General features: G+C 45.6%; 2 protein-coding genes and 1 long non-coding RNA gene across 4 annotated transcripts; 1 reads left to right on the forward strand and 2 right to left on the reverse strand.

Moving 5' to 3' along the window:
* Positions 1-10,616, reverse strand: otud5a (OTU deubiquitinase 5a). 2 transcript variants are annotated; one of them, XM_030118903.1, is made up of 9 exons: positions 9,763-10,616; positions 7,710-7,800; positions 6,286-6,350; positions 5,991-6,147; positions 5,754-5,902; positions 2,423-2,608; positions 2,015-2,219; positions 1,792-1,863; positions 1-1,556 (listed from the first exon to the last, which is right to left on the reverse strand). In XM_030118903.1, the coding sequence occupies exons 1-9, from the start codon at positions 10,348-10,350 to the stop codon at positions 1,423-1,425; spliced, it is 1,647 nt and encodes a 548-aa protein (XP_029974763.1). In that variant the 5' UTR covers positions 10,351-10,616; the 3' UTR covers positions 1-1,422. The 2 variants fall into 2 exon arrangements, with proteins under 2 accessions (XP_029974763.1, XP_029974762.1); XM_030118902.1 differs by having other exon boundaries at positions 7,710-7,803.
* Positions 2,579-23,546, forward strand: LOC115408281 (uncharacterized). Its single transcript, XR_003933756.1, has 3 exons — positions 2,579-2,664; positions 19,287-19,449; positions 23,425-23,546. It is a non-coding gene; the product is annotated as an uncharacterized LOC115408281 (long non-coding RNA).
* On the reverse strand, positions 14,967-23,644 carry LOC115408279 (leucine-rich repeat neuronal protein 1). Its single transcript, XM_030118935.1, has 13 exons — positions 23,625-23,644; positions 20,213-20,362; positions 19,987-20,132; positions 19,411-19,512; positions 19,150-19,334; positions 18,654-18,896; positions 18,431-18,553; positions 18,125-18,247; positions 17,062-17,476; positions 16,692-16,821; positions 16,437-16,588; positions 15,680-15,838; positions 14,967-15,581 (listed from the first exon to the last, which is right to left on the reverse strand). The coding sequence occupies exons 2-13, from the start codon at positions 20,289-20,291 to the stop codon at positions 15,027-15,029; spliced, it is 2,412 nt and encodes an 803-aa protein (XP_029974795.1). The 5' UTR covers positions 20,292-20,362; positions 23,625-23,644; the 3' UTR covers positions 14,967-15,026.
* Positions 23,645-25,138: the final 1,494 nt, after the last annotated feature.

Raw genomic sequence — 25,138 nt, forward strand, 5'->3', positions numbered from 1 at the left:
TTTTTTTTTTTTTTTTTTTTTTTGGTGGCTTTTTGTCTATGATGATATTGGTCGTGATCAATTAAACATGCAGCTAAATAAGTCCGATGATGATGACGATGAAGGTGGTGGCAGAGGAAGAGGAGGAGGAAGGCAAAGAGAAGGGAGGTGAAACTGGAGGTAACCATGGAAACTAAGAGCGTTGACACAAAATGGCCACTGGAGGAAGGAAATGTTTGGCTGTCGGTGGCCGACGAGCGAGTTGGAAAAAAAAAAAAAAAAGAAAGTGGAAGTGACGGCTCGCCCGCTAGCTTCACCTAAACACAGACAGGCTGTCGTTAGCATAGTTTTCCAGTCAGGAGGCAAATTCAGCTACAAACGGTGAAGCCAAACGCTGGAGGCCAGGAGGAGCTAGCTTCAGAACAGAGTAAGACTTCGGGTAAAAAGTACAAAGAGTCATTTTTCCAGTTCTGAATCACAAGAGGGAGGGGAAAAAAAACTCATTAGCATCCCCCCAGGAAAATAAGCATAAATCAACTGGGCTACCAGTTAGCTCTAAACAAAAACCTCCTGGTTCTGCAGACCGAAAGAAAACACGTTTGTGATTAGCATTTCACTGAAAAACTAATATTCTCGTTAGATTCTGCTTAGCAGGAGACATCCACGACATCTCATGAACGTGATGGCAGCGAGATGAAGGAGAAAAAAAAATAACACAGGAAATGATCCGTAAGGCTAGCTTCAAACTAAATAGTTTGGGGACGTTGAGTCAACCAGAAATGCTAACACAGCAGACGCGATGCCGTGTGGGTCAACTCTGGAGAGCACTGGTTACAAGAGAGCAAAATAAGTTAGAGAAGGTTTGAGCTAACAGTTTAGCCTGCTTGTTGTCATTCGGATGGATTAACATGATGGTTGCTAAGAAGCAGAGTCCTCGCTTTAAAACATAAGACTTGAGGTGTTGGCTCACTCGCTGAACAGCATGCTAACAGAGCCTCCAGCACGCACAGCAGACTGGTTAGCTTCTACCTCTGATTAGCACATTTCGTTGAACACAGTTGCCCCACTAGCCACAGAGCTAACGGTCCGATTTAGAGAAACAAAAAACGTTTAAAAAAAAAAAAAATTATATATATATATATATATAAAGCTGCCTGGAGGGAAACAGGACATTTACATGATCCCGAATGAGCGTTAAGACGAAGCTCAGTCTGAGCGGTGAGGAGGAAGAGGAGCAGCAGGAGGAGGAAGAAGAGGAGGAGGTGATGAGCCGATGAAGAACAGAAACATAAAAAACAAGTGTGCATCTTTGTCGGGAGTTTTATTTTTTCCCTGGTCGATCTCCTTCTGTGGATCAGAGGTGAGGTGGAGGGAGGAGGGGTTGAGGGCTGGGGAGTGTGTGTGAGTGTGTGTGCGTGTGTGTGTGTGTGTGTGTGTCGGCTATCAGCTGCTGTCGGGCGACGGCTCCCTCTCTCGGTGCATGGTGGTGCTCTGGTGTTTCATGCTGTCCAGGTATTCCTGCTGAGAGACGGCCAGGACAGAGGCCAGGATCTCATCGTCCTCCCAGTCTGTCAGGCCTGAAACACACACGTGCATACAGACACACACACACACACATCAGGGCAAGAGCAAACAGTGTCTAAAAAAAAAAAAAAAAAAAAATCTAACAAACAAGAACTTCTCGGCTTGACAAGTGAAAAATGTCCAACAACGATATTGCTACTGCCTGCTGAAATGGAGGGCTCACACACTGTGTGTGTGTGTGTGTGTGTGTGTGTGTGTGTGTGTGTGGGTGGGGGGGGTTTGTCTTACCAAACGCTGTTGGGGACATCTCCTGCATGATGGCTCTGTACTCCAAATGATGGCGACTCTGATTACTGGGACCTGCAAACAAATTCAGTGTGTTGAGTATTCATGACCCAGCTGGACCTTAGGAGTCATTAAAGCTCTGTGTGTGTGTGTGTGTGTGTGTGTGTGTGTGTGTGTGTGTGTGTGTGTCTGTGTCTGTGTGTCTGTGTGTGTGTGTGTGTGTTACCCGGTGCACAGGGCGAAGGCGGTTTGCTCAGGATGAGGGCGGCTCCTGCGGGGGAGGGGGGCTTGTTGTTGGTCGAGGGGGCGCTTGTGAGGTCGGAGTGGGAGGGGTCAGAGTCGCGTTGCCGCGGTGACCGAGCACTCCAGTCGTCGAGGCCGCTGGAAGCCGCCGCCGTGGCCGAGCTGCAGGTGGCGCTGGCCTTCCGGGGCTGAGAGGGGAGATCAAACAGGAAGTCAAACATTTCTACACTTTACGATAAGACTGGGACGGTTTCTTTAGCTGTCAAACTTGTTCTGAACCGTCTTCAACCAGCTTCAGTCAAAACTGGATCAAACGGGCTTGAGGTTCATTAAGACTGCTTCTGTCTTCAATAAGTTTTGACTGTTTTAAACTGGTTTTCTTCCCTCCTACCTGCCGGGCCTGTTTCTCCTGGTCCTGCAGCCACTGCAGGTACGATTCCCGGGCCACCTGCTCCTCGATGGCCTCGTTGGTCGCTTCCCAGTCCGTCGCCCTCTTTTTGTCCTCCAACATCTGCTGCTCGATCCACGACTCTTCCGACGTCTTGATGGCCGACTTCATCAGCGACTGGTCGGCGTACTGCGAGGAGGAATCGCTCCGGTTACACAGAGAGGGAACCGGGAGGACGACGACAGGTATGACGGAGTCATGTCAGGTGAATGGTGGTGCTGATTTTTTTTCCTATTTTGATTTTAGTTTTATTTTAGTCTTTGTGTCAAACTGTCATTGTAGTTCTTGGATCATACTTTTAGTCACGTTCACACTCTTTTTCATCTAGTCACGTTTTTGTCGACTAAAATTCGGAGAAATTTAGTCAGAATAAGCAAGGACTACTTCTGTCTAGGTTTAGTCGACGAAAAACTGCTGATATTTTAGTCTAGTTTTAGTCAATGAAAATGCAGTTTTCCTATCTTTTTAGTAATGTAATTCTATTTAGCCCAATCAATGTAGTATAATTTCCTAGTATAGCATAGACAAAACCCAATTTTTCATTTAGTCAAACCCATTTCACAAATCAAACATGTTCATCTTACTATTATATTATTGTTGCTTTCTAAACTCAGGAATACACCCATTCTAGGCCTGGAAGATGCTCTAGTTAACATATTATTTACCAACCAAACCTGTCGCCACACGCACGAGCACGCACGCACGCACGCACACACATATCTCTATCACTGTCAAAATACAATACAGTATCGTTTGCATAAATCCCTCATTAGTCAAGCTGCTGGGCGGAGTGACCCTGGTCCTACCTGCACCGAGAGACAGCTGAAGTCATGTGACCAAAGCTGAGATCAAACTCTGACCGTCAGAAGCCTCCAGCTGAAGCAGATGCTTCAACTGTTCCTCATCCATAGGAGGAAGGTTAAGGCGCTCTGTTCGGCCGCCCCGCTCTCTGCCTCTCCGTCCCGTTACCGCAGTGTTCTCCCCACGCCGCTCTCCACACCTGGCTGCCGCGCCCCGGCTACCCGCGCTCTGCCACCTGCCGGCGCCCCCCTCCCCCTCCACCACCGGCTGCTCCGCTCAGCTCCAGCGGGGATTGAGGAAGTCACTGTGACAGAAACTCAATAACCAGCGCGACGACACATTAAAACGTTATTTCTTCTTGTCTCGTTTTCATAAACGATCATGAAGAGACATTTTAGCAGTTTTTATTCTATAAACCACAATTTGTCTCATTTTCATTCGTCAACAATATTTTTATTAGAATTATCATCACTAGGGGTGTCAACGATGTCTGTTGTTTTATTTATTTGTAATGTGTTTTTTAATTTATTGTTGAGTGTCCTTGAGTGTTTTGAAAGGCGCTGTGAAATAAAATGCATTATTATTATGATAGCTGGGCCGTTAACGGCGGTAAAAAATGTCGCTGTTAATCTATGCTTTTCAAAGTTGGGTCTGGGAGCTGAGTCTACAACATATGCAAGCTATGCAATTCACTTTGATATATTTTAGTGTGGATGTATGCCTGGCCCAGCCTGGCTGAATAACGCTGTGGGGAGCGTGAACCAGCCGAACCTGTCCTGCGCCCCAGTCCCACACCGCGCTCAAGCTGAGCGTCAAAAAAGCACACCTGCGCTTTTAGCGGTGAAACACGGTCCATTCCTCATTATTTGCCATAATGAACGGCCGAATTATCAGAAAAATCACAAAGAAAATGCTGGTACGAGGCACAAACTGAAATAAGGAGCGCAAACATGAAAAAAATGAAAATGAAACTTAAATCACGTGTTTTGCCGGTGTAACGTTTCGACACGCTGGGCTTTCTTCAGGTGCTGAAAACACGCAAAATAAAGTACATTTCCCTTCAACACACAATCTGGCTTGATAAAGATAAGGATGACGCACAATTCGGCGTGACTGAATTGATCCTGTCTTCTCTGTCGGAGGGTCGGAGATAAAATGAAGTTTGAGGAAGTGTGTGCTCAGAATAAACTTCCATTTTTCATCTGTTTATGACTTGGTTGTCATTTGGTTCATGACACATGAACACAGAACTGTGTCAAATCGCCTGTTGGTTACCTGTGATGCCTGCTGATTATTCATGTCTAATTGAATAAACAGAAACTCGTTCTTGAGGACTTACTTCTGGTCATTACTTATGTAACACACACACACATTTTGAATGGCCTGGGCAGACTTCAAATGAGCCATTTTAATCGCAATTAACTCCAGGATTGGGGTGCAATTAATCGCAATTAAGAAATGTAATCGTTGCCCAGCTCTAATTACTATTATTAACATTTACAATTTTTTCTACACGTGTAACTGGGACTTCTAACCCATGTTTAACCGGTTACACGTGTCATCATACATTTAGCTTTTTCTATTGCAGTTGCGCTATATGAGCACTAGAGGGCTCTGTCATCATTGAAATACACTACCTCATAAACCCATTAAATCAAAGATATTCCACTAGTCATGACACAAAAGGGCCACCATTTCAGCTGTTAAGTTGCTGATATGTTCACTAAGTGTCTTGTCGCATTTCTTTGATTTGTTGTATATAAAATCCCTCATGCTAGCCTGTGAACCTCGCTAGTGAGCGTTAGCGCCGATGCTAGCTGCAGCGTCTGTCCCTCCAGCTTGTTGGGGTGTTTCCATGCCAGCTGGTCTTTCGTCGATCCTGCACTGCTGTTGTAAACCAGCTTTGTCCGACACAGCCTCCACCCAGCAGTATTTTCAGTTTTTCAGAAAAGCTTCCACACCGCTCCGCTCGTTGTTGGCTGCCACGGCGTCGCCGAGTCAACTTGAACGCAACACTGGCTGTGGGTGATTTTTTTTTTTTTTTTTAAATCAACATTCACATTGCTTCGCGTGTATCTATTATGTATGTGGACAACTGCACTAGAGGGAACATTTACTTAGCTAATGTTATTATCTGAAAGGTAACATCATCACTCCAAGACACATTATATATAGGTGAAAAAAGGACGAGGAGGAGGAAAATTATGCGTACATGGTTATTGATTTTCCTAAACGGCTACGATTTATTAACCGTGTAGACGTTGACACCCCTAATAATCACATCACCACCACTTACAGTTTGGCTCATCTCGTTTTTGTCATGTGATAAAGCTTTGTTGACGAAGAGATTTCATCGTAATTATCGTTGAGGAAATCAACACTAGAGACGGGACACAGGCGTGACGGGGTCGTGTCAGCTGACTGGACAGAGGTATGATAGAGTCGTGTCATGGCGGCGTGCGTTTCTTCCTACCCCGGGTTTAAACGCAGGCAGGCCCAGGCCGACCCCGATGGTGGCCTTGTTGGGGTTGACCACAGAGTTGTAGTGGATGTTGCGGTGGTAGCTCACTCTGATTGGTTCGTCGTTGTTCTGGTGGATGCCGTGGAACGTGTTGATTGGCTCTGGGGGAGGAAGAGGAGGGGGTCGCTGTGGTGCCAGTTGGAAGGATGGAGGCGGAGGCGTGGGCTGTGGTTGGACGGTGAGGCTCACCTGTGCTGTACTGGTACACCTCCACGGGTCTGTTGTACATCTCGGCCATGGCCTGCATCTCAATGTGGTTACCATGGCAATTGTTTTTCCTCTTTCGGTTGATGTATGTGGTGAAATCCTCTGTCACATAGTTCGAGAAGTAATCTGCATTCTTCATCTGAGGCGAGAAGATAGAGACAGACATCGTGTCAGGGGGTCAAGGTGAGGACGGACGAGGAAAAAGACAGAACAGTCCAGGAGGAGGACTGGGGACGGAGGATACAGTGAAGGGAGGATGAGGAAGGCAGCGACTCACCAGGTAATCCATACAGTGCTTACGGACCACTTCATGCATGTCCTGATCTCCATACACCTGATCAGCTGAGAGACACACACAGTTCAATCAGACACAGACGCAGCACACACACACTTCCTGTCAAGATAGATGGAAACGAGTCTCACTCTGGCTTGGCTGCCAGTCACATGGCCCACTACCAACGTGATCCTCACAAACCACTCGCTTTCTGTCTCAACTCTGTGTGTGTGTGTGTGTGTGTGTGTGTGTGTGTGTGTGTGTGTGTGTGTGTGTGTGTGTGTTGAGTAAAGAATAACCGTGGATTCTATCAGTTGCGTCCGGCTTGTCGGGTTACGGGCAACGGCGATTATGTAGCGGCAGTTATGTCACTGAGTGAGTGTGTATGTGTGTGTGTGTGTGTGAGACCCGTAAACAAACACCTGTCTTCCTGTTGCATAATAACTGAATGACGGGGTCGTCAGCAGCAGCTGATCCGTGTTGTTTTTACAGGTTCCTGACCGTTTTGGTCAGATTTACAGGAGATCAGGACTCCTTCAAGCCTCCTGCTTTGACTCACACTGCTTCATCAAACCACCACAGCTGTTTGTCTAGTATTTACGCAGTGATTGGTGGAATGCATGTCGTTTCAAAAAAACAAGTGTCTGACACAGTGGTCTTTGACCTTCAGGAACAAAAGAGCAGTTCTTGTGATTTTCCACCAAGTGAAATTTAACTAGAGCTGCAAGTTATGTTTAACTTTAAAACACAGCTTATAAGATTTCATGTACAGCTAGAGAGCTTAGATATGTATACCAACAAAAACTAAGTTATATTGCATTTATAAACACAACCGACTTCAATTATGATTTATGATGATAAATACTTCTTCTTAAAACCCCCTTTAGCCAAGAGATCAGAGTCCTTTGAAAAAGACTGCTGTGTAAATAAGCTAAAAACAAAATAAAATTGTTATTTCCATATTTCTTAGTGAAAGCTTCAGGGAGGCGCTACAGAAGGCCACATGTGGTTCCAGAGCCGCAGGTTGCAGACCCCCCCGATATGATGTGACTCAAATGACGTGGAGATCTGTCCGACTGACACCTCACTACAGAGTCGCCATCAAAACCCTCGGGCGTTGCCAATCAATGTATAATGTCTAATTCGAGCAGCACAGGGGATTTCCCTCCCGGTTGCATGCCTAATTTTCACTGTGAGATTAATTTGTGCAGAAGTGCGTTAAGGTGGGGACGGAACGCAAAGAGCAAATAATGAGTGACAGTGAGCTGCAAAGCAGTGATAGAGAACTCCTGTTATCATCGAAAACAGAAGAAATTGTGGGGGAAAAAAGGACACAACGTGAATGTTTACATTTTGATTTCAAGCTGTCCCTTAGATTTGTAACTCCAATATTGATATTTTTTCCCCTGTGTGTGATAAAGACTCACCGACAGCTCTGAACAGACAAGCGCCGTCCTCCTTCATCTTCTTAATGACAAATCCTTTTTTGTCCCTCAGAGCTTTTTCAAACCAGTGCTCCTGCTGGACACACACACACACACACACACACACACACACACACACACACACACACACACACACACAGTTAGATTTGTTCAGACAATCACGTTTGTTTGTTCTTTTGCCGACCCCCTTGGCCTGTCTCGTCATGCAATTCCACTTTGTACCACAGGGTGGTGTAGTGAGTCCACACAGTGAAGGAGACGTTAACATTACTACGTGGAAGACTGACAAAGCTCCAAAGTCTGAGCTGACTGCAGGAGGGGACCGATCGGACACTGCAGGGACTCAATCACTTCGATCTGACAGGCTGTTACTCAGAGCGAAGTGGAACCACTTTAAATCCACATTTCATCCGAAATAGTTTCCTAAAATCATAGAAACCAGTCAGTGACGACTCAAAAAATAACTGCTTGAAAAGCAACTTTAAAACAGTCATTAAAACTAGATAAAATAACAAACAAACAAAAATGAAAAAGAAAACAAAACAAACAAACAAAAAAAACAAAAAGACCTGAAACCAACCAGTAGGTTCTCAAAAAGAAAAATAGAAAATCAGTCAGTAACTACTGAAAACCACCTGGAAACTAATCAGTAACTGGTCATGAAGCATCAAAACCAGTCAAAAAAGTAACATTAAAAAGCAACCTGTCAGAAACTGGAAAACAAAAAAAAAGTTAAAGCAGTCAGTATCTAGTCAAAAACTAAAAACAAACAGAACCAGCACACACCAGTCAGTAATTACAATATAAAACCCACTATAAACAAAGCTATAAGCAAAGCAAAACTATCAGGAACTAGCAAAACAAAACTAAAAAGCATCAGTATCTCATCAAACAGCTCGTCAAATAACAACCTTCAGTCAGATAGTAACCAATTAAACAAATAAAGAAAAAAACAGTAAGCAACCCACCAACAATCTTGTGAAAGTCAATAACTAATGAAAAATCATCCTCTGATCAGTCACTGATTAGTCAAAAAAACAGTCTCCAACCAGTCAGTAACGAGCCAAACAACAGCCTTGAACCAGGAAGAAACTGTTCAAAAACGGCTCTTAAAAAGGCCAGTAACTAGTCCAACAATCACACACCGAGTGAGCTGATGGTAGTTCCAGGTTGTCCAAAACTCCAGAAGATCTTTATGAATTGACTTGGATGCGTTGATCCTCACAAAACTCTGCTGATTTTTAAACTGCTTGTTTCCTCAGTTTAGAGTGGGGTCAGTTTATCTTTACTAACCTCATAGGTTAAAAATCCCCTTGCCTTTTTTCAAAGTGTCTGCAGTCACATTAATACACTAACCTGACCACAAATCTTAGATTACCTTTGGTTGGAGAGGATTTTTTTTGATAATCTGTCGATCTTATGGCCACATTTATTCTTAATGAGCTTCACCAGAAGCTGGGTTTGACCCCAGCAGGGTTATCCACTGAACCACACCACAGACTGAGAACTGAAAACACTGTGCATTTGTGCACATTGGTCGGCAGTAGATAATGCACAGGCAATCCATCGTCTTTGATTGATTAGTTTATTTCATGGAGTTTTGGTCAAATAGTTAAATATCTGAAATGCTTATGTTCAACTGATGTGTTTTATTTCCTGAATACACAAAGATATTTTCTCTCTTTGGATGTTTCTGCAGAAGCTTTAAATAAATGTTATTTGAATAAAGTTCATTTACTTTACACAGGTGAGTGGGTTGCTACTGCTGTTGCCATGGTTACCTGACCAGGCATATTATAAGATTATAAGACCCAACAAAAATCACCTAAAACAAGTTTACCAATCTGTTGAAACATTGAAATGTATTAAATCTTAAAGTCATTAAAACTCTCCGACGGTAAATGTGGATATTTGCTGGTTTAAAGCGCTGTATTTCAGTGTTTTCTTTTCAGTGGAACCTCCAGACAGCCCTGACATCTCTCCGTGTAGCCACATTAGCATCAGCGGAGCTAACTAGCCTCCGTTAGCTCCGTACCTGCTCCACGGTCGCCGGGTCCATAGACTGCAGGCGGGCCGCGTTCTCGTACTCGTCCTCGCTGTTGTTCCCGGCTCCCTCCTCCGTGTCCTGGCTGGAGCCGACGCCGCCCGGCCCGGTCACCCCAGGCTGGCCGCCGCCGGCCAGAGTAGCCACCACCCCGCCGGAGCAGGTGCCTGCCTGCCGCCGCCTCTTGCTCAGCCCGGGGCCCGAACAGCAGCTGCCGATGCCACCGCCACAGCCGACCACACCGGCCGACACCACGAGCTCCCCCCGGGACCCCGCCACCATTCCCCCGCTGCTGTCCCGCCCGTCACCGGGCCCGACGGGGGACACGGAACCGACAGGCGGCGGAGAGGCCTGCTGCGGCCGGGAGCTCGCCTCGATGCTCCGCCTGTCGTCCCTGGCAGAGGGCGGAGCGGACTGATAGGACCACGGTGGAGGGGAAGCCCTCGGTCGAGCCCCGGCCCTCCCTGAGTGCGGGTGCGGATGTTGGTGCGGGTCAGACCCGCTACGACGGTCGCTGTCATCGGCGTGGTCCGAGACTCCGACCCCGGAGCTAGGCTTCTTTTTCGGGAGAATCGTCATGGTGGAGCGAGGGAGGTAGGGAGGGGGTCAGCGGGTGACGAGTCCTCCCTTTTCTCGATCAAATGTTCGGCTGTATGCGCCCTCCGGCCCGGCCGTTCGGCTCTAATCACCGAGCTAAGGCTCTTACCGAAGCGTAGCGGGACGCGGGAGCGTGGGCGCGGCGTCTTTTCGACGGTTTGACGGCGAAAAACAAGAATCTTCTCCGTGTTTCTCCTCCAGCGGCTCCGCTCACCAAACATCAACACAGTCTAACAGCGGCGTCACTTCCCGGGGCGTCTGACGTCAGCGCGTACGCCACGACGTTACTCCTAGATTACGTCAGAAACAGGTAATAATAATAATAATAATAATAATAATAATAATAATGATAATAGTATTGTTAACTGAAAGATTAGAGAGATGTTAATAGAAAAAATATCATATGGATGATTTTTATATTCTATACATATTGGTTTTCAGCTAAAATTCAGCTAATTCAAATTTTTAATTTACTAAGAAAACCATTTAGAAGGTCATTTTAGATTGTATTTTTTAAGAAATGTTAAAGACTGCACTTTAAAGTTTAAATGAACATTTGTTTTTTTTTTTACCTTGCACTTTATTTCAACATTCCGTGTTTGGTTGTCAACTTTTGGTTCTGTATTGTGGAACATTTATATTATCGATTTTTTTAGAGGTTTATTGTTGTATTCAATTTGGGTTCATTATGTAGTTTTTTATAATAATATTTTTCATCATGACAGCCTCGAATTTAGCTTTAATAAGTTTTCAGAGCTAATTGGTTGGTTGGGTCAGTTAGTTGGTTGGTGAGTTGGTTTATTTTTGTTTTGTTGTTTGATTTTTTTTTGTACATTTTCCTTTCAGTTTCCTTTACTAAATTTAGCTTTTTTCTTAGGAAAATGTTTTTCATCATGAAAACCTGTGTCACCTTATAGTTTTCAAATCTGTTCTTTTTCTGGTTGGCTGTAAGCCCAAAACCAATTTTGAAAACATTTGTTTACCACTGTTTACAGATTTTATACATACAAGTTGAATTCAGTGCCGTTTCTGTCCATGTCGTTAAAAAGATTTCTTTTCTCATTAGTGTTTTTAATTAAGTATGGTTTTAACAAAGCAACTGTCTTTAAATTTACATTAATACATTTTCAGTTGTAATAAATAAACAAATTGAACAAATTCATTTTCAACACATTTCAATCAGACATGGCGTCAGTGTGGTGGCTGAAATCATATGAAGATAAAAAAGAAAAAAGAACAATAAAGTTCTTTAGAGTTTTTTTTGTCTCTCAGCCTGTTGCTGCTTGGCAACGGGAGGAGAGGGATGAGGGATGAGGCAGGGATGGAGAACAAAGAGGCTTCAAACTTACACACACACACACACACACACACACACACACACACACACACACACACACACACACACACACACACACACACACACACACACACACACACAGAGCGAGAATCAGTGTGTGAGCCCTCCGTGTGGACAACATGCGACATTACAGGTAGAGTGTCAAGCAGGACAAACTTCGGATTCTATAAAATCTTTCACTATTTTATTACTTTGCTGGAAGGTTAATAGCTTCATTACTTTCAGAATGGACAAAATTACCATGTTATCAGTTGTCACATTTGTAATTCAGATTATTATTTTATTTGAACTGTTTTCAAAAGTTTTTTTTCCCTTCTGGTCATAAAATGTCCTAAGAAGGTAAAATAACCACTGGAATATACAGTATGGCTCAGATCTGTAGAAAATGCGAACAAAACAAAAAGAAGCAAAAGGTAAAAAATGTTTAGGTCTTTAGGTTTAGAAAGAATAAAGAGACAAGCAGCTGTGGAGTGACAAAGTTTATTTAGATCATTTTCCTCACACACGCTCACACACTCTATCTCTGTCTCTTACACACACACACACACACACACACACACACACACACCTTTACTTACAACTGGTGCTCAGTGTCGATTAAATAATATGAACAATAACAATATAAGCAATTCTTCAAATATAGAGCGAGACACTTTATACAAAATACCCTGCATATATAAGATTAATATTACTGTGGAGTGAACCGGCTGTTTCCCTGTCGTCTGTGTGTGTGTGTGTGTGTGTGTGTGTGTGTGTGTGTGTGTGTGTGTATGTGTGGCTGGCTGACATCAACAGAATGAACCCAGAACTTGAGGAAAGGTTGGGACGGTGTTTTTCAGTTGCAAACATTTAAAGGTACAGCATGTCGGGTCTCCTCTGGGGGCGTCAGGAAGATTGAAATCTGGGGATTGTGGGAATCATTTTCAGTTATTTACAGAACAAATGGTGTCAAAAAATTAGACTTTTGTGAAACACCATTTTCCAAAAATGCTCCGACTCTATCCACAGCAATGGGGAAAAAAACCCTTCCATCTTCATATCTGTTTAAAGGAGGGAAAACACAACTTTTCAAAAATGCTCCAATCCCAACTACGTAAAAACAGGGAAAACGCACCATTTCGAAAACACTCTGAGTCTGTGTTGGCATAAACAGAGGGAAAAACAACTTACACTCGTCATTACTGTTTTTAGCATATTGTCTTTTCGGCACGTGAGTGTGGTTTCATCACGAAAATAGCCGACAATGCCGAATCGTGGCTCAAATTGTAACTATCGCTAACTGCCATTTTGTTTCAAAATAATCCTGTGTGAAAAGTGTGAAAACATTTCTGCACTTTCGAAATGTCCTAAGTGACCTCATTACTTCGGTTGTAGAGCTGCAAAGCTGCTGTCTCACCATCCTGCTCACTGGTCGCTTTAGCATTAAGCTGCTGCCTGCAGTGTGACAATTTCACGGAGCTCCTGTTTACTGGAGGATGAGCAGCATCGCTGCGTGAACGGGCCTGAGTCACGATATGTGAAGACAGCAGATAATCAAAACCAAGTGAAATTATTGCTTGACGTTTACTTTGCAAGAGGTTTATTTTCAAACCATCAAGTGTCCCAACTTTTCTGGAAGTGTTTGTTTGGTTGCTACATGTGAGTCTGAGCTGACATCAGTGGCCTGTGAGGTTTCTCTGACATCATTGTGTGTGTGTGGTTGTGTGTGTTTGCAGAGGTCTCTAGTCTTTGGTGTGTGTTGGAAGTGAGCGGGTGTGGCACGGTGGAGCAGTGGAGCGCGGAGGCGGCGCTCCTCCAGCAGGTTGCAGGTAGTCACACAGATACAAACAGTCCTAAAAGTGTGTGCAAAAGGCATGCAGCTGCAGCAGCACCGGGACAGCGGCGGCAGGTCGGTGGGAATCGAACCGTGAAGGCTCCAGATCGTCCTTAAAGCGATACTTCAACATTTTGGCAAATTGGCCCATCTAGGGCAATTCGGTAGTCATTTAGAACAGCATACTTACTTTTTTTGTGAGGGCGAGCTGTTGTTTATTCAGCGGTGCGTCTGAGGAGAGCTTCACGGCGGACATAATGGAAGTGGACGGTACAGTTGCTTCCCCTCGTCAAACTCATCAAATACACAATCCAACAACCCCAAAACACACTTTGGTGGACACGTTATAATCCGCACATTCACTACGCTGTGAAACACCAACAAATAATATTGTAGCGTTACGACATTGAAGCAAATATTGGGAACTACTTTTTCTTTTGAGATCACTACGCCCAGACGCCATGTTTAGTAAGTAGTTCCGTCTTAGCAATCTTCGCAAAAAAACGCTCAATCTCGTAATTTTGCATTATTATTTCACAGCGTAGTGAATGTGGGGATTATAACGTGTCCACCAAAGTGTGTTTTGGGGTTGTTGGATTGTGTTGGATTGATGAGTTTGACGAGGGAAGCTACTGTACCATCCACTTCCATTATGTCCGCCGTGAAGCTCTCCTCAGACTCACCGCTGAATAAACAACAGCTCGCCCTCACAAAAAAAGTAAGTATGCTGTTCTAAATGACTACCGAATTGCCCTAGATGGGCCAATTTGCCAAAATGTTGAAGTATCGCTTTAAAGTGGAGTCCGTGGAGGGCTAAAGGTCCCGCCTTCAAACAGGAAGCTGGTCAGGTGAGCATCAGTGCAGTGTAGAGGAAAGTAGTGATGAGGGATCGGACTATGGAACTAAAGGCAAACTGAGGACGTAAAGGTGCTACGAATGTCTGGAATGTTGGTTGCGGTGAGGACGGGACCTGAGAGCTCCTGGGACGTTTCCCGGTGGCTGCCTGTGCTGAGTGTTCGTCACGCCATCTCCATGACGACGACCAGGTCTGGTGTTCTAACAGTGCGGCTACAGTCGGTGTGCTCGACAGACGGTGGAGAAAACATCCAAGCGTCCCTTCGGAAGGGAACCCTGTCCCCGTTTCAACCCCACAGATGGCCCCGAAACGGCCCCCGAGCCACAGTTTAGAGGGAAACATGTCCAGTCTGACAGAAGAACGAAAAAAATAAACACAATCTCTGCTTCATTTCAACCAGAGTTGAAATCTAAAAGAGGGTTTGTCCAGATTTTGTCTGTTTCGCTTGAGGATGAATTTGGACTAAAAGAAGCATCTGTTGTCTGATTGGTCCTTCCAACAGTGTCAGCCAATCAGAGGTTTGGACTGGCCCTTTAAGAGTGGGCGTGTTTTCATATTTCACCCTCCCCCCATGTCCGTCAGGCTCCTCCCTCCTCGGGCGTCAGTGGGTTCCGACCTGGCCCGTCCTCCGGCTACCACATGTATGTCTTGGTGGTGTCGATCTGGCCGCCGCCCCCCGCCGCCCCCTCGTCCCCCCGGCCTCCGCCCGCCGCCCCGCCGCCCCGCTCCTCCTCCTCGTCCTTGTCGTCCTTGTCCTTCTCGACCTCGCTCTCCCACAGCGTGATGAGCGGCGGGTACAGCTCATTGAGGTGGATGGCGGTGGCGTGCTGCATGTACTTCTTGAGCGAGTGGCCGCAGGACTTGTGCTGCTGCACGCGGCGCCCCATGTAGACCACCAGCAGCGCCATGATGGACAGCGCGAACATGGAGCCCATGACGGCCGCCAGCGCCACGCTGCTGCGCCGCGACGCCACCAGCTCCACCGAGAAGCCCGCCTCCTTGGTGGTGACGTTCAGGCAGGAGGTGTGGACGGGGGCGGAGGGGGAGGAGGCGGGGGGCGGGGCCGGGCCGGGGGAGGAGGACGGCAGGACGGGGGAGGGGGGAGAGGAGGAGACGGTGAGGCAGACGTGGTATTCCGTGGCGGGGAGGAGGTGAGTCAGATTATACTCCTGAACATCCACCGGGACCTGCAGGGAGACGGAGAGTTAGCCCGTCTTCAAGACTCCAGTCGTATGAAAGACGTTACCGTGTCGTTTGAAGGAGCCGGCGTTGACCTCCGACTCACCTTCGCCGTGTAGCTGATCTGCGGGTTGTCGATGTGGACGGTGGCGCTGGTCCACCGGGGGAGGGCGAGGGGGGCGTCGGGCTGGGTCTGATCCCCCGACGGAGCTCTTCTACTGGGATACAACCTCCACTCCAGAACCACCGACTGAGCGTGAACCACCTGCACGGGGAGCAGAGGGAATTCAGACAGGTATCCACAGGAGGAGGACCAAGAACACGGAAGAAAACTGAAATAATCACATTATTATGATCAAAATTTAAGCAAAAAATAGTTTCACTAAGATTCTATTTAAGTGGGATGATTAAAAAAATGTCATACTTGTCTGTCAAGTAGTCCAACTGAAAGATTAAAAATACTGATATTATGAATTACAATTAAACTTTAACCAAACGAAATATGTTAATTCAACCAATAAATCACCAATTAAATCACCTAGGCAATTAAATCACCTGTAAAATAAATTGTTCCTGCTAAAACCGCTTTTCTACATCAACATTTTCAAGAGAAAATTGAAAACATTTTTAAAATAAGATCCCAAAGTGAAACTTTTTTAACTTATTTTGAAAACAACCCACAGCACCCACTAGTGGCCAGAAATCAACAATACATCTATTTTTTACATTTCAGTCTTTTCTGGAGAGAAATGGTTGGCTTTCAAAACCGAGCACACGTGAAACATTTCTGAAACCAAAACATTGTGGTGTAAATGGGTCTGAACGAGAGAGGAATAAGATAAAATGTGGAACGGAGCGATGACCTTTGCGAGCACCACCAGAGAGGCGCCGGTGCTGGAGGAGTTCCCCAGCCGGGCCTCGCCGCCCCTCCAGCCGCCCCCCTGTGAGTCCACGAACACGGAGACGCTCTTGGTGTCGGCTCCCTCGGCGGTCCAGGCCACACAGGTGTACACACCTGGGGAGGGGGAGGGGAGAGGGTTAACACATGGCGGTGGGGGCGGTGGGGGCGGTGGGGGCGGTGGGGGCGGCGGGGATGACGCCGGGCGGATCGGTCTGACCTGTGTCCGACGGCTCGGCGTGTTCGATCACCAGCGCTCCGGGCTCCGACACACGGTGCTTCTTCTTCCTTCTGCTGAGGCCACGCCCCTCCTCTGAGATCATCGGCGCAGCCACCGCCTCCGAGCTCACCTGAGGGCGCCGGAGAGGCCACACCGTCAGTACCGGCTGTTTCTGATCACATCTTCATGAGGACAACAATCTGATCCTAAGCATTAAATAATGTGTTTTCGGTCCTGAGACCTGATTGGCCGACAGTGTTGAGGGACCAATCAGAGGACAGCATTCCTTTACCCTGAAGTGCCTTAATTTTTTAATATTAGTAATCATCTATATGATGCCTGTGAAGTGTTTGAGATTGACTCCGCCCACCTTGTCCCCTGTGGGCGTCACCCAGTAAAACTGGGGGGCAGGGTCAGCGTCCGCCCAGCACTCCAGCGTGATCGGCTGCCCGGCGCTGACGTTCATGGCCGGCGGGAAGGCGTGAGACGAGATGTGCGGCAGGCAGCTGTTGACTCCGCCCCCGCCCCACCCCGCCGCCACCACCTCCTGCAGCTCTCGACCGATCAGGCCCGGCGGGGAGGAGCAGAGCGTGACGGAGGACTCCAGCAGCTTCAGGTGCGACTGGTTGCCGAGGTGCGGGCCCCAGGAGGACAGGCAGTCGCAGCGCAGCGGGTTGGAGTGCAGGGACAGCTCCTCCAGGGAGGACAGGGAGGACAGCAGGTCTCCGGAGACCAGGCCCAGCTGGTTACTGTGGAGCAGCAGCGTCCGGAGGGAGGCCAGGTCACTGAGGGGAGCACAGAGACGAGGATCACACATCAGGAAGTGGAGCTTTGGAGGGATGTCCTGGTTATACTTCTTGGCCCCCGATACGATCTGATTTTGCTGTTTTCGATACTTTTCTGTTCCAATACTTACATCGCTACATTTGCACTTCCAGACTGCTGACATGTTAGCCACTGGATTGCTAATGCTAATGCTGGTTATTGCATGGTTGCTGTTTGTCATTGAAAAAACGATCTGAGAGGTGATCGGTTGAATTTGTCAATACCTGATCAATCAAAAATCAATAATATTGGCCCCGATCTAATCGGTTTACACTAAAACATTTCAAGTGAAAATGAGGCATTTTGTTGTTTCTTGTTTTGTTTTTCCGTGATTTAGCAAGAGTAAAACATAACATGCATGCGCCATCATCCATTCACAAAACAGAAACCGTGTTTAGAGAGAAAACACAAAAAAAAAAGCTGGGGAATACAGACGTTGTCATGGTTTGGAACGAGAGGACGACTTGGTATGAAAAATTTGTAAAGCGAGCTTTAAGTACGTACTAGTGTGGTGCTGATCTGATCAGTTCCTCACTTCATACTGCAGTTTGATCAAAATAATGGCTATATGAAGTAGAAACAGAAATCAAACGACAGGACTCGGTCACCTGAAGGCCTGAGGATCGATGTAGGACAGTTGTGGATTGTTGCAGAGCTCTAGTTTGGCGATTTCTGGAAGGTTCTGGAAAGCCCCGTGCTCCACCATCAGCAGCTCCTCCATGTTGTTCAAACTGAGGTGGAACACAACATGACAACAACACTCAACCTGAGGGACCCTGAATGCAACATCTGCAATAACAGTCAAAAAAATTGACTGAATTATCAATTTGGTCTTCTGAGGGACAATTAAACCCAAAGAGACAACAGAAACATGTACAGACACAGAAGTGTCTCGTTGGGGTGTTCAGCCTGACCTAAGCTCCTCCAGGTGCTGAAGGTTTTGGAAATCCCCCTGCTGGATTCGGCTGATGGGGTTTCTGTTCAGGTCCAGGAACTTCAGGTTTGGGAGAACGCTGAGTGCATCACGAGGAACCGACCTGCCGACGAAAGACAATCTCTGGGTTTAGCACCTGTCCTGCCTGGTCCTGGTGCTCTCACATGGAAAATGTTACAGTGGGAGTCAAACTAGAAACCCACCTGAGCTTGTTGTCATAGAAAGACAGGCTCTCCAGGTAGTCAAGACCCACAAAGGCAGCTGAGGGTACAGAGGACAGTCCCATCCCAGCCAGGACCAGGCTGTGGAGGCGGGACAAAGGGAGGAAGTTCTTCTCCTCTAGACCGAGGATGGGGTTCTCCCCAATCATCAGGATCTCCAGGGACGGCAGGGACTCGAACCAGCGACTGTCGATGGCCACCAAACGGTTGGAGTTCAGGTGGAGCCTGTGAGACCAAAAACAGGGGGGTGTGGAGGTGTTGCAGTTCTCAACCAGCTGGAACCAGAATCTCACCCAGAAGGAGAGGCCCCTGAACGCGGTCAGTTCGGTGTAGGTGTAGCACCTATAACACCAGCTCCCGGTTTTTCAGATTCTACTGAACTATTCAATACATGGTATGGCAGAGCTCAGGTTTGTGACGCTTTCACAGTAATGCTGAGTTGTAAAGAGACTGTAGCAGCACTGTTGGTTGACTTTACCTCAACAGGTTGAAGAGTCCAGCGAAGGCTTTGGGTCCGATGGAGGAGATTTGGTTGTGGTTGATGTAGAGCTCCTCCAGACTGGAGAGGTTTCTCAGACTGAAGTCCTCTAACTCCTCGATGTGGTTCTCCTCCAGGTACAGGGTGACGAGGCGACCCAGAGAGGACAGACCCATGGAGCTCACCTGGACCGGACCCAGACCACCATATTAGCACCTGAACGGACGTCGTACCAAGGAGCGGCGGCTGGAGGCGACTCACCTGAGTGAAGTGGTTCTGCGACAGGTCCAGCTCCGTCAGGTTGGTCAGACTCTGCAGCTCGGTGGTGATGGAGGAGATGTTGTTGCTCTGCAGGAGAAGCACCTGAAACAAATGACGACAAACATATTTACAGCAGATTTACAACGTTTGCACCACACAGCTGCAGTCCTCTTCAACTAGAACCACAGAGACACGGAGCCAGTGGCCAGCAGGATGTTAGTGTTAGCATCAATAGCATTGCCTGTGGGACATCAGTGTTAGCATCATTAGCATCACCTATGTGACGTCAGTATCAGCATCATTAGCATTGCCTGTGATGTCAGTGTTAGCATCATTAGCATCGTCTGTGTGACGTCAGTGTTAGCGTCGTTAGCATCATCTGTGTGCCACCAGTGTTAGCATCACTAGCATTGTCAGTGTGTCATCAGTATTAGCATCATTAGCATCATCTGTGTGACATCAGTGTTAGCATTACCTATGTGGCGTCAGTGTTAGTGTTACTTGTGTGACGTCAGTGTTAGCAGTGTTAGCATTGCCTGTGTAGCGCCAGTGTTAGCTGTTTCATGTGACAGTCACCTGCGTGTCCATGGAGACGTTAGCCGGTACTCTCTGCAGGTGCAGCTCGTTGCAGTCGACAGTTCGGGCCTGGTGATACACAGACTGAGGAGTGTACCAGGGCCGCGTCTCACACACACACTGCAGAGGACACAGCACAGCGCCACCTACAGGACACACACCTGTTAAAAACAAACCTGTACACAGCCTCAGTGTCACCTCTTAAAAAAAGAAAGAGGACCTTTACCTTGGCTGGACACGCCCGATCCCCACACTGATACTGTCAGCAGAGAGATGAGCAGCAGGGAGACGACTACAGCTCCCATGATGCACTGGGTGTGATGAATTAGCTTGAATGATTGACTTCTTTCCAGCAGGTCAGCAGGCAACAGAAACACTGAAACAGAGTGAAGAAGGTCTGTTTTATTATTAACTGAAAAGATGCAATGGTGCTGAATGTTTTGTTCAACGAAAGGAAAACAATAAAAGAGGACCCAGAACGAATCCCTGAGGAATCCCAAACCTGGACTCGCTATTTAAAGATGTGAAAAATTAATGGAAAACAACGTTAACCTATAACCAAGTGAAAACAGTGAAGAGGAATGTCAGACTGAATTCTGAAAGTGGGGCTGTGGTGATTAATCATGTGTTCACGAAACGCGAGTGACAATCTTCAAAACTGGTTCCATTATTACTGCTGGTATGAAAATCCCAGCTCATTGAAGGCAATCATAAAAAATAATTCAGAAACACACAGCTGATGCCCCTTTATTCCCCTTACAGCAGGAGGGCGAGAACAGTGGACACAAATCCACACTCACGCACATGTAATAGACACGGACGGGTACATGCACACACGCACATGCACACGCGCGCGCACACACACACACACACGCACATAGCTACGAGCTGCTCATTAGCAGAAACTGTGTCAAACTCGTGTTGCAGCAACGTCAACACAGAGCAGCAATTACTGTGACAACACAGAGGACACACAAACACACACACACACACACACACACACACACACACACACACACACACACACACACACACACACTTCAGAGTACATCAAACTGGATTCCTGCAGACTTACTGATGCTAAAAATAACGTTTCTCATTTTCATCTTATTTCACACATATTTCAGTAATATGAAAATCTCAAAAACAACAATAATAATAGTAATAACAATAATAATTTAATGTGAGAAAAAACTTCTGTGAACAAAGTCTTGATATTAAAAGGCTGATGCTGTTGTTTGTGTGGATTTAGGTGCAGTAGGAAACGGGGACACTCTGCCTCTGGTGGCATGGCAACCAGCCAGGAAGTGACAAAGTGTGCCTGTGTGTGTGTGTGTGTGTGTGTGTGTGTGTGTGTGTGTGTGTGTGTGTGTGTGTGTGTGTGTGTGTGTGTGTGTGTGTGTGTTCTTACTATTCTACCCTGTAGGAGTGTGCATGACAAAAGTGTGCACTGACTTGAAATATAAACATCAGCAGGGAAACAAAACAGAGAGCATCGTGGGAAATAAGTCTTTACTGCAACTGCATTTAGCTAGTTCTATGTCTGTAATCACAGCGGGACAGTCCACCGTGGTTAGTTCAATGTCGGCATTAATAGTGGGACAGTCCACTGTCTGTGGTCAGTCCAGTGTCTGTGGTGCGTTCACTGTCTGTGGTCAGTCCAGTGTCTGTGGTGCGTTCACTGTCTCTGAACATCCATCTTGCTGAAATATTGATGAGATGATTTAAATTATTTAACGAGCTGCGAGCACATCGTTAACTGTCCCACAGCACAGGCTGTGATTGGAGGACACACACACACACACACACACACACACACACACAGTGAGGACCTGTGAGCCTCTTTTCTTTCTTTATATTCGCTCACACACTAAAATGTTACTTAAAAACGGTAAGGTGGATTCAGGTCTGTGATTATTAAAGATGTCGGGGTCTAAACTGCTCGTCCTCAGAAGGAGCTTCACCGCCGCCGTTTTAAAGCCAGTGAACTGCTCTCTTCATTCACCCGTCTGAAGAAAGCAGTTCCACCACCATTAAAACAAATCCAGGATTCGTTTGACGGATGTGTGCTTTTACACTGATGTGTACATATTTATGTGTTCACATTACGCCCTAACATTTCAAAGGTTTTAGTATTTACTGTTTTTGATCAAAACTTCACAGTTTGCAGAATTCGGTTATTTTTAGATGTGAGGTGAAGAACTAGACTATTTTTACTTAGTGGTTTTACCGAGGTCCTGTTTCCAGAAGCAGCGCTACACTTGAGCAGCAGCTCCTCCAGCTCCAGGACCATGAACAGGTTTCATGGTGAATCGCGGTCGTGTCTGAGGGAGGAAGGCGTCCTGCCTCCAGGACAGAATCTCATCCCAAATCATCTGACGTACGCGTTCTGGAGCGGTGATGAAGAACTCCTGAATCCGTGAAAAGGCTTGAACTTTCGTAGCGTTTTGGGTGTTCGTTTACATGATGACAGCGCTCGGAACAATTGAGAACATTGAAAACTGCTCTCTAATAATAAAGATTTCAATAACAAGAAAACTGCTCAGCTGGAACTTTTCGAAAGCGTTGTGACTCCATGTAAACAGGTGAAAACACAACTTTCTGGAAGAGTTCAGACCATCTGAACACTGGAAACGCTGCGACGCTTCTCCACATAATCAGTAGATGTACAACAAGAACAATGTTTTTCCTCCAGAGTGTCATGAATCCCAGTCCAGACCCTCCTGGTCCCGGTCCTGGTCCCAGTCCAGATCCTCCTGGACTTGTCAAGTCAACACGGTTGTGGAAACTAGCACCACAGATCAGAACATGTTCAGAGGCTTTCATGTTTATTTGCACTCTGAAATTCGGAATTCTTTAATGGATTCCATTGAGACAAGGGTTCTTTTTGAAACCATCATCGCCCCCCTGCTGGAATTTCTCCAGAGTTACAGCTTTTCTGCATTTCGGCAATGGCTTCATTTGTTACCTGGTCTGAGTGTCCGTCTACTATTATTCCTGTTAATAGTGTTTTGTTCTCTGCAGTATGTGTGTGTGTGGTTTTATCACAAAAACAACCAACAACACCAACTCATGGCCATCGTTTCCAAAACATTTCCATGTAAGCACAAATCTAAAATGCAAAGGTGATGTTTTTTTTTACTTGAAAGATTGTCGTGTAAATGGCGCTAAAGTGTGAATATAAACACAACGGCCTCCATGTATGATGGAGGCTGAAAGATATTTTTCTTTATACAGTAGAAATGGAAACTCACAGATACTTTTCTTTTTACAGTGTAGTGATAGAAGCTGAGAACATTTTTACAGTGTAGTGAAGGAGATTGACAGGTATTTTTACAGTGTAGCAATGGAGGCTGACAGATTATATTCTTCTTGTTCTTATTCTCTATATATTGTCATTATTTATTTATTTATTTATTTATTTATTTATTTCTACAGCGTAGTGATGGCTTCCCTTCATCCTGAACTTAAACCCTCCCAGACTTCCGGACCTCCAGACCTCGGGACATCCTCGGCGGGAGAAGTCAGCACATCAAGCCGATTTTCAGGCTCCGAGCGCCGCAGAGACAGAGCTCCGAGCTCCGGTCTCCACACACCTAGCCCCGCGCCTCCTGCTCCCCAGACGCCCGTGTTCTCACCTTGCACCTGCTTCTCGTGCACCTCCTCCTCCTCTTCCTCCTCCTCCTCCTCCTCAGGCCGCCTCGCTCCCTCTCGGCTCCGGTGCCGGGTCGCTGAGTCCCGGGTCGGTTCCTCCGGTTTCACCGCCGGTCTGTGGATCCGGATGAAGGCGGACTGGACGCTGCTGCTGCGGCCGCTTTTATCCAGAGCACCGCTCGTCCTCCTCTCAACACCTACCCCCCCCAACAGCCTGTCCTCCATTAGGTCCGCAAGCAGCTGACTCACAGTAGCCAATCAGGAGCGCAGGAGCCGAGCAGGAGAACCAATCAGAGGCCGGATGCTGCGCGCGGTGGAGCGGGGGGTGAGGGGGGCATGACGTAATGCTCCAGATTCACCTCATGATGACATCATCAACAGAGCATCATCTGAATGTGTTTACAGTAAACGATAAATGACAACAACATCAGTAATAATAATAATAATAATAATAATAATAAAAATAATAAGAGAATTTATTATTTAGAGAAAATAATATAAAACAATATATATACTGTTGTTCAGACTGTAAAAGTTATAAATCAGTTAAATTCATGTCGTTTTTTTTTAAAGATTAAAACCTATTTTATTTTTATTTATTTATTTAAATAGGATTTAGGGTTGTTTTTAAATTAATTTCTCTTGTTCAGCTTAATCTTTTCTAAAGTCACTCATCTTGTATTGTTTGTATTTGACTATTTAATATTTTATTTTAGGATTTTTAAAGAAACTGCAGAGGTGTGTGTGTTGGTTTTTTCCTCAAATAATAGTTTTTATAAGTTTAGTGGTATGTTTATTTTTGTTTTGTTTTTTTTAAATAAAGGGAATATCTTGTAAAGTCTAAGAGTGTAGTTTTACTGCATTTTGGTTTTTATATTTTTTAGATTGTTTTTTTTTACCATTATTAAAACTGCATATTCTTGTTGTTGTTGTTGTTTTTCAGAATTTGATTCACTCAATTTTTTAACTTCAATCTTAGTAAACTAGTAAATAATGAATAATCAACAAAACAAAAGTCTCTTCTGTTTACATCTTTTTTGGTTGTGACATCATATGGATCCAGGAAAGGTGACTCAGCATTTCTAAGGTGAAGAGATGAAGATGAAGAGGAGAGAATGAGGAAGAGATAGAGGAGGACAAAGAAAAGAAGAAAGGAGGATGAAGGATGAAGAGGAAAAAGGTAAAAAAGAGAGGAAGAGTAGTGCCGCGGAAGTTTTTTTTTTTTTAAATACAAATAACATCACTTTGTGAATGAACAGAACATTTTTACATTAAAAAAATTTAAAAAATCAAAATTTTTAATTAGAAAATATTAATTACACCAAAAACTAAGGAGAAAAATACTGAATAAAAAAGATAGAGAAATGAAAAAAAGCATAAAAAGTATTTAGAATAAAAAAATAATTTATTTACTTCTGCATTTTAGTTTTTTAAAAACAAAGATACTCATACAGAAAGATGCTACTAAAGCAAGCAAAATATACTAATTGATTTGATT

Source organism: Salarias fasciatus, chromosome 20 (assembly GCF_902148845.1).
Source record: "Salarias fasciatus chromosome 20, fSalaFa1.1, whole genome shotgun sequence".
NCBI classification, from domain to species: domain Eukaryota; kingdom Metazoa; phylum Chordata; class Actinopteri; order Blenniiformes; family Blenniidae; genus Salarias; species Salarias fasciatus.

Coding starts and splice junctions, on each gene's coding strand:
- LOC115408279 (XM_030118935.1), bottom strand. CDS start 20,291: ATGGGAGCTGTAGTCGTCTCCCTGCTGCTCATCTCTCTGCTGACAGTA. Junction 17,477..18,124: donor ATCGATCCTCAGGCCTTCAG/GTGACCGAGTCC, acceptor TGCTCCCCTCAG/TGACCTGGCCTCCCTCCGGA. Junction 16,589..16,691: donor CGCCGAGCCGTCGGACACAG/GTCAGACCGATC, acceptor CCCCCTCCCCAG/GTGTGTACACCTGTGTGGCC.
- otud5a (XM_030118902.1), bottom strand. CDS start 10,350: ATGACGATTCTCCCGAAAAAGAAGCCTAGCTCCGGGGTCGGAGTCTCG. Junction 7,804..9,762: donor ACCCGGCGACCGTGGAGCAG/GTACGGAGCTAA, acceptor GTGTGTGTCCAG/CAGGAGCACTGGTTTGAAAA. Junction 2,609..5,753: donor TGCCTGCGTTTAAACCCGGG/GTAGGAAGAAAC, acceptor TCCTCCTCGCAG/TACGCCGACCAGTCGCTGAT.